The 10,420-nt window shown below is 43.8% G+C and overlaps 1 protein-coding gene across 1 annotated transcript in view; it reads left to right on the top strand.

Moving 5' to 3' along the window:
• Positions 1-202: 202 nt before the first annotated feature.
• Positions 203-10,420, top strand: part of loxl1 (lysyl oxidase-like 1) — a 28,133-nt gene continuing 17,915 nt past the window's right edge. Inside the window, exon 1 of the mRNA XM_024001743.2 lies at positions 203-1,748. Within this exon, the coding sequence (XP_023857511.1) occupies positions 635-1,748 (1,114 nt within the window). The 5' untranslated portion in view covers positions 203-634. The remainder of the gene's footprint in view (positions 1,749-10,420) is intronic.

Here is a 10,420-nt window from a genome sequence, read left to right as displayed (position 1 = left end):
TGGGCAACGGAAAGTGAGCCGCGATATAAATCTGAATGCCTTTGCAGATGGTGATGTTGACTCTGGAAGCCTTACAGAGCAATTCCTGGCTCCAGAAGTCAGTCCAGGAAACCACTCTAGCACTAGGGCCATGTGGGACCTCTCCTTAAAAAAAAACAAAGTTGAGTGCTTTTTTTCACAGCCCATTGTAAGCAATCAGAGAAGCAAATAGAAGGCTGCAGTCGAGGCACACAGGCAGGCACTCCTCTCCAGAAGGCTGAGTGAGAGCAATGCTCAGTCAACTGACAGTCACAGCGCAGCTAGACAGCCAGGAAGACAGGGCATTCTCTCACAGCACTAACAGACACCAGCACCACCAGCGGGGCCTCTGAAGCCCACTCCCCCCCTCCCGGATATGACTGCTCCTGGACACAGACTGATCCTTAGCCTCTCTAGCCAGCTGTAAGGAGCAGCGAATGGACAGAACCACTGGCATATCCTCCTGCTATCCTCTCCACACCCCCACCACGCGCTGCTCCATACCCCCAGAAGAGGATTCATGCTGTGTTGACATAGGGTACAGGTGGTTGGTCGTGTTTGAGCGGCTGTTGGTTGTTTTCTCTGTGTGGTGGTGAGTTGAGGTGTGTTTAGTGTCATGATGATGCTGCCTCTTGTTGTGAAGAGCTTGGTGTGTGTACTACTGGGCTTTGGATGGGCCCAGGCCCAGGACCAGGCTGTGGGGCAGGATGGCGCTGCCACCCCCTGGAGACAAATGATCCAGTGGGAGAACAACGGCCGGAGGTTCAGCCTCCTCAACAGTGGAGCTGAGTACGTCCCTGCCGGAGCACAGGAACAGGAGAGAAGTCACAGAGTGGTGGTGGCTGACTCTCGCCCCCGAAYCCCCCGCAGACCACAAGGWGGGAAYGTACGCAGGCAGGCCCCCTCCAGGGGAGGCTCGGAGACCGTGAGAGGACAGGCCAGACATCCATTTGGCTTCGGACAGGTGCCCGACAACTGGCGCCAGGGCTCAGTGGGGACAGGCTCCACCAACCCCCGCTTCAGGCCATCCACTGGGTCCTCTTCATCATCCTCATCATCCTTCTCATCTTCCTACAACATCCCTGTCCAGCCCTACCCGCAATACCCCTTCCCTCAGCAGCCCTACCCCCTGCCCTATGATCCAAGTGTGGTGGAGGGAGCAGGTCGGGGCTACGCGGAGCCACCCTTCCAGAGGGCCACAGGTGGAGGCTATGGTGCTGGTGGTGGAGGATATGGTGCTGGTGGTGGAGGATACGTTGGTGTCGGTGGAGGATACACTGGAGTCGGGTATGGAACTGGTGCTGGTCTGGCACCTGTGGTTCCACGCTCCCCGCAGGACTATGGTGAGGATGGCTACCGTTACTACCAGTCCTATGGCTACGGGCCCAACCCTGCCGTACCTGCCGTGCCTGTTGTGCCAGCACGGGCTGCCCAGCCACCCTTTTCAGATGGCCTGGACCGCAGATACACACACAGCCTCTACAATGGAGGAGAAGATCCTGCTGCTGCTGCCGCTGCCGACACAGTGCCCGCTGCCCCGGACAGGACAGTGGCTGGCGCTCAGCCTCCAGTACGAAGCCCCCAGTACGAGCAGTTCCCCCCGTTCGGTAGACCTCAGGTGCAGCCACAGCCTCCCTTCCACCAGCCTGTGGTGCCAGGAAGAAACTCCAACATGGCCGTGGAGAACCCCAGCGTCAACGTCGGGAGTGTCTACCGGCCGGAACAGAGAGGTACGTGCAATTAACATGCACATTAACACATTAACAAGTCATTTAGTTCAACGTCTTATGTCTTATAACAAAGCCAGCCCTTTGTCCACTGTCCAACCAAATGTTTTAAATCATCAGAATGTACAGTATTTCGTTTTGAAAGTATGAAAGATGATCTGTATGTGGTCCTAAAGAAACAAGAGAGATTTGTCATCTTCTATTTAGTCAACTTTATCTGTTTGATGTGAGCAGTACAAGACAGTCATGCAAACCACAAAGGAACCACCAGATCCTAATGGTAGTGCACATGTGAAGTGGATGATGCACTTGTGGGGTCACATCCAAGTTTTTCCTCAGTTGAAGGAGAGAAAACAAGAAGGGAATGTGGCTCCTCTCCTCTGCTCCTCTGCTGCTTCCTGACAGCGGTGGACAGTGTGAGCCCAGGGGTAGCAGAACCCTTACCACCTGTCTCCCCAGCTATGTGCCTCTGCAGCTGGAGAAGTACACTGTTTCTAGAGGTCTTTCATTTCACATCTCTCAGGCCCAAAACACAGTACATGGAAATCCCTTTAAATGACCAGAATAGCATTGTTATTTACTGGCTCAAGTCTTTCAATTCCAATTTGCCAAACAAAAGCAAACTGTACTGAAGGACGGTTTATCTTTTCCCACTCACAGGGGTTATTGAAACCAGGTTTTGAGAAAGGCCTGCCAATGTTGTGAGCGCACACACTGGGCTCACTGTGCCATAGCTTGGGGAGTAATAGTCTGCTGAAAATGGCTTGGCTCTTGGGGAGGTCTGGGTGTAGAACCTGGGAATAGAGGTGACCTCGGTGTTGGGGCTGGCTGGAGGAGGGTGACTGGGGCCTGGGTGAGCGGGATGGGAGAGAGGGGGGTGCTGCCTGTACCACCAGTAGGGGGAGAGAGAGAGAGAGAGAGGAGAGAGAGAGAGAGAGAGAGAGAGAGAGAGAGAGAGAGAGAGAGAGAGAGAGAGAGAGAGAGAGAGAGAGAGAGAGAGAGAGAGAGAGAGAGAGAGAGAGAGAGAGAGAGAGAGAGAGAGAGAGAGAGAGAGAGAGAGAGAGAGAGGTTGGAAAGTCCCAGTAACACATGGGGTCCATTGCCTCAGGAAATCAACAAATATTTAGTATGAGCTGAGGTGAAGAGGGAGGGAGCATCAATGAGCTGCTCTTAGACATGACAGCCCAGCCAAAGCGCAGGACTTGTTTCGTAATTAAAACACACATTTCTTGAAAACCATGGGTAATTGATAGACTCTGTTCTGAGAGCAATCACAGGGCTGGGTTAGGGAGCAGGGTGAGGGTAGGGGGTGGACACTGACTTATTATTGGAACCCAAAGTTGGCAATGTGGAAAACATTTATTTAGAGTAACTGAAGCCTGTGCCAAAAAGTGACGCAATTGCCAACACGTGTGTGGGCGTTTTCTCTGTTCTAGCTGCTAGGAGCCTCCATGGCCTGAGGGGCTGGGACATCAGATGGATCTCTCCTCTGGTTGGGAGCATGGAAGATTGACTTACACATATCTCTATTCCTCTGCCTGGCCTGGCTGTGCATCAGGCTCTTTAATGTGCCATGTGCTTCAGTTCCATAACTCAGTCTCACTCATTAAGACACTGGAATGTGGAAGCATTCTTCTCTGTCCTAGACGCAGCCAACATGTGTGCAGATGCCTCAGCTTTCTCACACGCCATTAAATCAATGTGATAGAAGTTCTTCCAATGGGCTGACAGTCAAATAAGCATACGCAGGCTGCAAGGGATTCCAATTGAACTGACATACCTTCAAATGTGGAGACCGGTTCGCTTTGTTCCACTAACAATGAATACAAGGACTCAAATCAAAGAGAGATTAGATACAGAAGTATTGAGGGTCACATTTTATTTGGATAGTCTGGCTAGTCCATCTGTAGATGCTCTATGTATGGTCAACTATAAACAACTATCTGTTGATTAGCAATCTGTTGTATAGCAACATTAGGCAAGGCTAGGGTTAGGGTAAGGGTAAGGGTTAAGTTTAGGGTTAGGGTTAGTAGATAGTTATTTGAAATGTTGGTGATAGTCTGTGAGGCATCTACATATGGACTATCCAAACAACTCCACTGGCCACAGACATCAGTTCAATGTCTAGTTTTGATTTATATTTGGTTGAGTTGTTAACTAATGTGAAACAACGTAGATTCAACTAGTTTTTGCCGGTGGGAAGTGTTACTGTATTGAGTTATCAATAGAGATAAGTAGTAACTTGTCTTGTTTATTGCCAAATGGCCTTAATGGGAACAAGATACAATGAGGTGGTGGAAAGAACCTGGTGTTGGTGTGTTGCAATAGGCTCGGACTTGTCTTGTTCACGTAGTGTTGTGACTGCAACCGTCACAGACTATTATATAGTGCAATATTTGTATTGCACTCTATTCTCTCACCACTCTTAAGCTCTCACGTATTCTCACATGCACCCACTATATGAAAGAGCTGTTCTCAAAAAGAAATGACATCATTGACTTAGCAAAAGGGATGAGTTTGCATGTTGTGTATTGTAGACTTTCAGGGAAAGACATTATTAAAGAAATGGCAAAATCAACATATTTTCTCTAGTGCCCCATTTAGAATATGATACAGTATGTAGCCTTGTCAAATGCTTTCGAGGGCTGATCAGCTTTTGGTTCAGACACACTTTATCCCTCTGAAATAACCAATTTCCAGTTTCCGAGAGATTAGGGGGCCAGAGAACAAAGGCCTTGCCGAAAGAAGAGGGAGAGAGTCCGCTGCTGGATGGAAAACCTCTGCATTTCACACAGGCCTTACAGTGTTTACATGGTCTGCCCCAGGAAGCTTCCGTGGCCTGTAAGTCTGCTTCAGAGAGAGATGACAAATAGGATGTGTACACAGTGCTGGGTAAGACAGAACCCTCACTTGAACCGTGTCTAAACTGGGGAAGGCTCACCTGGACGTTAACAGGCAGAGGGAGATAGGAAGCCTTCTCTGTTGAATTCCTATAAACAAATTGTATCCAAGGCCTGCTGTAAACAACAGTAATGACAGAGTGGGAATAGAAAAGCACAACGCTAAATATCATATCCCCATATGCCTTCAGTTGTTTTACTTGTTTTGTCAATTTTACTGGAACCAAAATGAAGCAGATGGTAGTTTTTTTGAATGGTAGCAGAGGTCAAAACTTGGGATTGACTTTATGTTGCTCCAACTGGTTCATATTAAGTGGATGTCTGGCCTTTGAGGTTGAGGTAAAGGGGAGGGAGGGGGTGGTGATAAGGTATCCCAGTGACCCTTCTGGCATGCCCTTTACTGGAAAAGGGACACACATTAGCTCTGACAATCAGGCCTGCTTTTTATTTATTCTTCTGTTTCTCTGACAGAGTCGATCACGGCCCAGTTTAGGAACAGAGGGGTGTGAGATCATTGTTGTTTTACCTTAGTGTGCTTCTCTCTCTCTCTCTCTCTCTCTCTATCCCTCCATCTCTCACATTTTCTTACATAAACGTGAAATATCTTTCAATTTTTGATTACTAGGAGCCTACAACAAATATGAAATATAAACTTTGGATACTGTAGCAGAACATAATTGTCTAGTATTCTGGTGAAGTCGACTTTCTAATGCTTAGCATTATCCCCTCCAGATATGAATAGTCTGAATGTATTTTTCATGCCAAAGGTTAACATGGAATGACAGGTTCATATTAGGATTAGTGTCGTGAAACATCACATCATATTAGGAAAGCCCCAGCGTCTTAGCATAATTTCTCCCTGTGTGTGTACCAACCATGTTTTCACTTTCACATTCAGATTCTAGGGAAGAATTTTTGAAAGAATGAATGACTCATTCATGTATACTCATTTTATTTTTCTTGGCATGATTAGCTTTTTTTCTATACACTAAGATCGGAATCTATAGTGACCTATAGGGAGGGAGTACTAATTCTGCTAAGATGATCATCAGGAATGTACTGTAATTAGTGATTCCTGACTACTGACCACAGGACCCTTATTTCCACCTATCTGAATGTGCTGCCATATGTAACTTGTGGTCGTAAGTCTACACAACATTTTAGGTCCCTCTTTAAATGACGTTCAGCTAAAGGCTTCATAAGCGCTACATGAAATGATCACCAATGTCAACTGTGACATAACCCACTATGTCGAATATGTGACTCACCACCTGGATTCGGTCTTATGTAGCAAAATTTGAAATCGTGTTTTTGACATTATATAAAAGTGGAGACTCTGGCTTTCTAGGCAGAGATGCAAAGAAAAAGCCATATCTTAGAGTGGCAAATAAAAAGAAAAGATTAAGATGGGAAAAAGAACAAAGACACTGGACAGAGGAAGGCCAGCATCCCGGAGTCGCCTCTTCACTGTTGACGTTGAGACTGGTGTTTTGTGGGTACTATTTAATGAAGCTACCAGTTGAGGACTTGTGCGGCATCTGTTTCTCAAACTAGACACTCTAATGTACTTGTTCTCTTGCTCATTTGTGCACCGGGACCTCCCACTTCTCTTTCTATTCTGGTTAGTGCCAGTTCGCGTTGTTCTGTGAAGGGAGTAGTACACAGCGTTGTCCGAGATCTTCAGTTTCTTGGCAATTTCTTTCATGGAATAGCATTCATTTCTCAGAACAAGAATAGACTGACGAGTTTCAGAAGAAAGTGCTTTGTTTCTGGACATTTTGAGCCTGTAATTGAACCCACAAATGCTGATGATCCAGATATTCAACTAGTCTAAAGAAGGCCAGTTTTATTGCTTCTTTAATCAGCACAACAGTTTTCAGCTGTGTTAACATAATTGCAAAAGGGTTTTCTTATGATCAATTAGCCTTTTAAAATGATGAACTTGGATTAGCTAACACAACGTGCCACTGGAACACAGGAGTGACGGTTGCTGATAATGGGCCTCTGTACGCCTATGTAGATATTCCGTAAAAAATCTGTCGTTTTCACCTACAAAGTCATTTACAACATACAACAACATCTACACTGTACTTCTGATCAATTTGATGTTATTTTAATAGACCAAAAATCTGCTTTTCTTTCAAAATAAAGGACATTTCTAAGTGACCCCAAACTTTTGAACGTTGGTGTATATTTACAAAAAAAATATATGGGGGAATGGAAATGATGCAGACAATTACATTGATGGAAGCCACAATCTATCTGCAATATTAAACTGATTTACCCTCTAAAATCATAGTCGCACATGCCATGTAGATCCCATAGGCCTATATGTTTTGTATCATAAGGTTTGAATCACAACTAAAGTGGCAAAATAACTTCTTAAAATTAAGCACATTAATTTGCTTTATAACCGGTGTATAGCCTAGCTGGCATACATAGGCAGCGCGTGAGTTTCAAGTTTGGGGAAGATAATTTTCACCATAAAAATGCACCTTTATAATAAAGAATTATGTGCATAATTGAATTTGCGGTCACTTTTGAGAATGGTGTTTTTCCCGCTAATTGATAACATTTTGGAACTATAGCATACTGCTATGTCACATTGCTGTGCTTATAATGTGAAAAAATAATCTAATAGTTTATCAACATTTTTAATCTACAGTAAACTACAGTTGCATCAGCCTCATTTCTTTAAAAAAAATGATGCGAGTGGTTGTATTAATGTGGGATCTATCGCATCCCACAACTGTCCCAGACTATGTTTGACATTTTTATTTCTCGCACATAAGGACAAGTTGACCAATAGAATAGGTCAACTTTTATACTATGGGGGATAGTAGTGACATAGGCTAGTGCTTTGCTGTTCGTTAGGCCTACTCATCTTGTTGGCTGACGAAAAGTAAATGTGGATAGTTATTCCAATATCTTCAATATTCGCCTCAGAATTCAATAAGAAGGACGCGCAGTTGCGTCCCCAATGTGTCTGTCTTCACTTGTAGCCTACAGGTGCTGAGATGCCTGGGGGAAGAAACAGATCACGTGACGGGCATTGGTTAATAAGAATTGAGATATCTGAGAGAGCCATGGTAGTGAGAGGTGCTTCGGAGCACGCAGCCGGGTGATGGGAATTATAATTATTATTTTCAGCCCAAGGGCACAACGGCCGCAGGCCAAAAAGGCATGGATTTTTTTAGGGGGAAATTTGAGGCATTATCAAGTGCTTGTCAAATTATGAATGAGAGACTGATCGTCCGGGTTAGGGGAGAATTTGGCCAAGGGGGCTTTACTTGGCTCATTGTGCTCTAGCGACTCCTTGTGTGCGTCGGGCCCTTGCAGGCTGACCTCATCGTCAGTTGAACAGTGTACTCTCCGACACATTGGTGCGGGTGGGTGTTAGGATGTGTGGTTTGGCGGGTCATGTTTCAGAGTACGCATGACTTGACCTTCGCCTCCCGAGCCCGTTGGGAAGTTGCAGCGATGAGACAAGATTGAAATTGTTGGAAAAAATGGGGTACATAACAAAAAAGAATCTAACATGTAGCCCAATGTTTGTATCACAACTAAAGTTGCATAATTAACTCTAAATTAAGCATATAGGAGGACTTGTTTATTTGTTAACCACTCAACACAGAATAGGGAATGTGTGCACTCCCTCCGAAATAATTTGGAGAAAATATCCTTTCTATTTTATGTTCAACTGTATTCTTCATACTATAAAATAATATAAAATAATGCAATGGAATTCTAAGCAAATCTTGTCTGCTAAATGTATTTTTTTATTTTTTTATTTCACCTTTATTTAACCAGGTGGGCCAGTTGAGAACCAATTCTCATTTACAACTGCGACCTRGCCAAGATAAAGCAAAGCAGTGYGACAAAAACAACAACACAGAGTTACACATAAACAAATGTACAGTCAMTAACACAATARAATATAAAAATATACAAATCTATGTATAGTATGTGCAAATGTAGAAGAGTATGGAGGTAGGCAATAAATAGGTCATAGAGGCAAAATAATTACAATTTAGCATTAATACTGGAGTGATAGATGTGCAGATGATGTTGTGCAAGTAGAGATACTGGGGTGCAAAAGAGCAAGAGGGTGAGTAATAATATGGGGATGAGGTAGTTGGGTGTGCTATTTACAGATTGGCTGTGTACAGGTACAGTGATCGGTAAGCTGCTCTGACAGCTGATGCTTAAAGTTAGAGAGGGAGATATAAGACTCCAGCTTCAGAGATKTTTGCAATTCGTTCCAGTTATTGGCAGCAGAGAACTGGAAGGAAAGGCGGCCAAAGAAAGTGTTGGCTTTGGGGATGACCAGTGCAATATACCTGCTGGAGCGCGTGCTACGGGTGGATGTTATTATGGTGACCAGTGAGCTGAGATAAGGCAGGGCTTTACCTAGCAAAGACTTATAGATGACTTGGAGCCAGTGGGTTTGGCGACGGATATGTAGTGAGGAACTAGTGTAGCCCCCAGCCATATGGCATAGCCAGATCAGGGCCTAACATAAGGAGAGCTCAGAATATGCAATTGTGTTTTTCTGAAATAGAATATCATGTTTCCTTAGACTTGTCTAAAATAAATAATGGATTTATTGTGATGGTGTAGACTATTCTTATATGGATTTATTGACTTTTTAAAATGTAGATGTTTTAAAGCTCTGCATCAGTGGCTTGTATGCTATGCGTGGAAGCCAGGAGATGCTAATATGTTCATGTTAATTAACTCTAAATGGGAAGGAAGATGGAAAACTATATTCACTTTGTAATATTACTATCATGACGAGACTATGAGACGTGGCTGTATCTAGGGGGATTTGTATTTTGCTGAGCCTGCTAGCTAGCTACATTTCGGCTAGCTAGCAAATCCTGTGAAGTCACCAAAATTATTTTAAATAACAATTGAGGTAGCTATAGTATGTAATCTAACTCAACACTTAACTACTACAAACTCATTTAAATTACAATAAATAAAGATTAACTTACTTGTTTTTCACTGTCCAACGGCAGCACAAGTGGGCATTTAAACTCATCACATGATCAGCGTCTCGTCGGCAACACTAAAAAAGTACTTCTTAGTATTGTAGGGAATACTCAGTAGGGTCTCTAGAATGTATAGATGGTGTCATTTCATGGGGCTCTGAATAATACGGTGTTCCTGGCCTTTTACTCAACCAATTCCATTGGCGCCCGAATCACATTACATGTGCGCTTACTTCACTACAGAAAATCCGCAAATCAAACAACAGTGCAGGGCATGCTCATTGAATTAAATGTCAACAACACTCAAAAATCTTAGTTTCTTAGATTTTTTCCAGACCTCAAAAGTCATCCCTTAATGTGGTTTAAAACTTCTTAGTGATCCCTTCGCGCGCCAATCCCGTTAACGGGATTGATTTGACAACACCCAGTGAAATAGCATTCAAAAACAGAAATACTCATAATAATAATTAATAAATCATACAAGTGTTTAAAGATGAACTTCTTGTTAATCCAGCCACAGTGTCAGATTTCAAAAAGGCTTTACAGCGAAAGCAAACCATGCTATTATCTGAGGACAGCACCCCATCAAACATACACATGAAAATCATAATTCAACCCGCCAGGCACAACACCAAGTCAGAAATAACATATAATGCATGCCTTACCTTTGAAAATCTTCTTCTGTTGGCACTCCAATATGTCCATTAAACATCACAAATGGTCCTTTTGTTTGATTAATTCTGTCGTTATATCCCCAAAATGTCAATTTATTTGGCGCGTT

The sequence above is a fragment of the Salvelinus sp. IW2-2015 genome, linkage group LG15 (genome assembly GCF_002910315.2).
Source record: "Salvelinus sp. IW2-2015 linkage group LG15, ASM291031v2, whole genome shotgun sequence".
Classification (NCBI taxonomy): Eukaryota; Metazoa; Chordata; class Actinopteri; order Salmoniformes; family Salmonidae; genus Salvelinus; species Salvelinus sp. IW2-2015.
The sequence above is the reverse complement of the archived record's forward strand: the minus strand, read 5'-3'. Positions and strand labels throughout refer to the sequence as shown.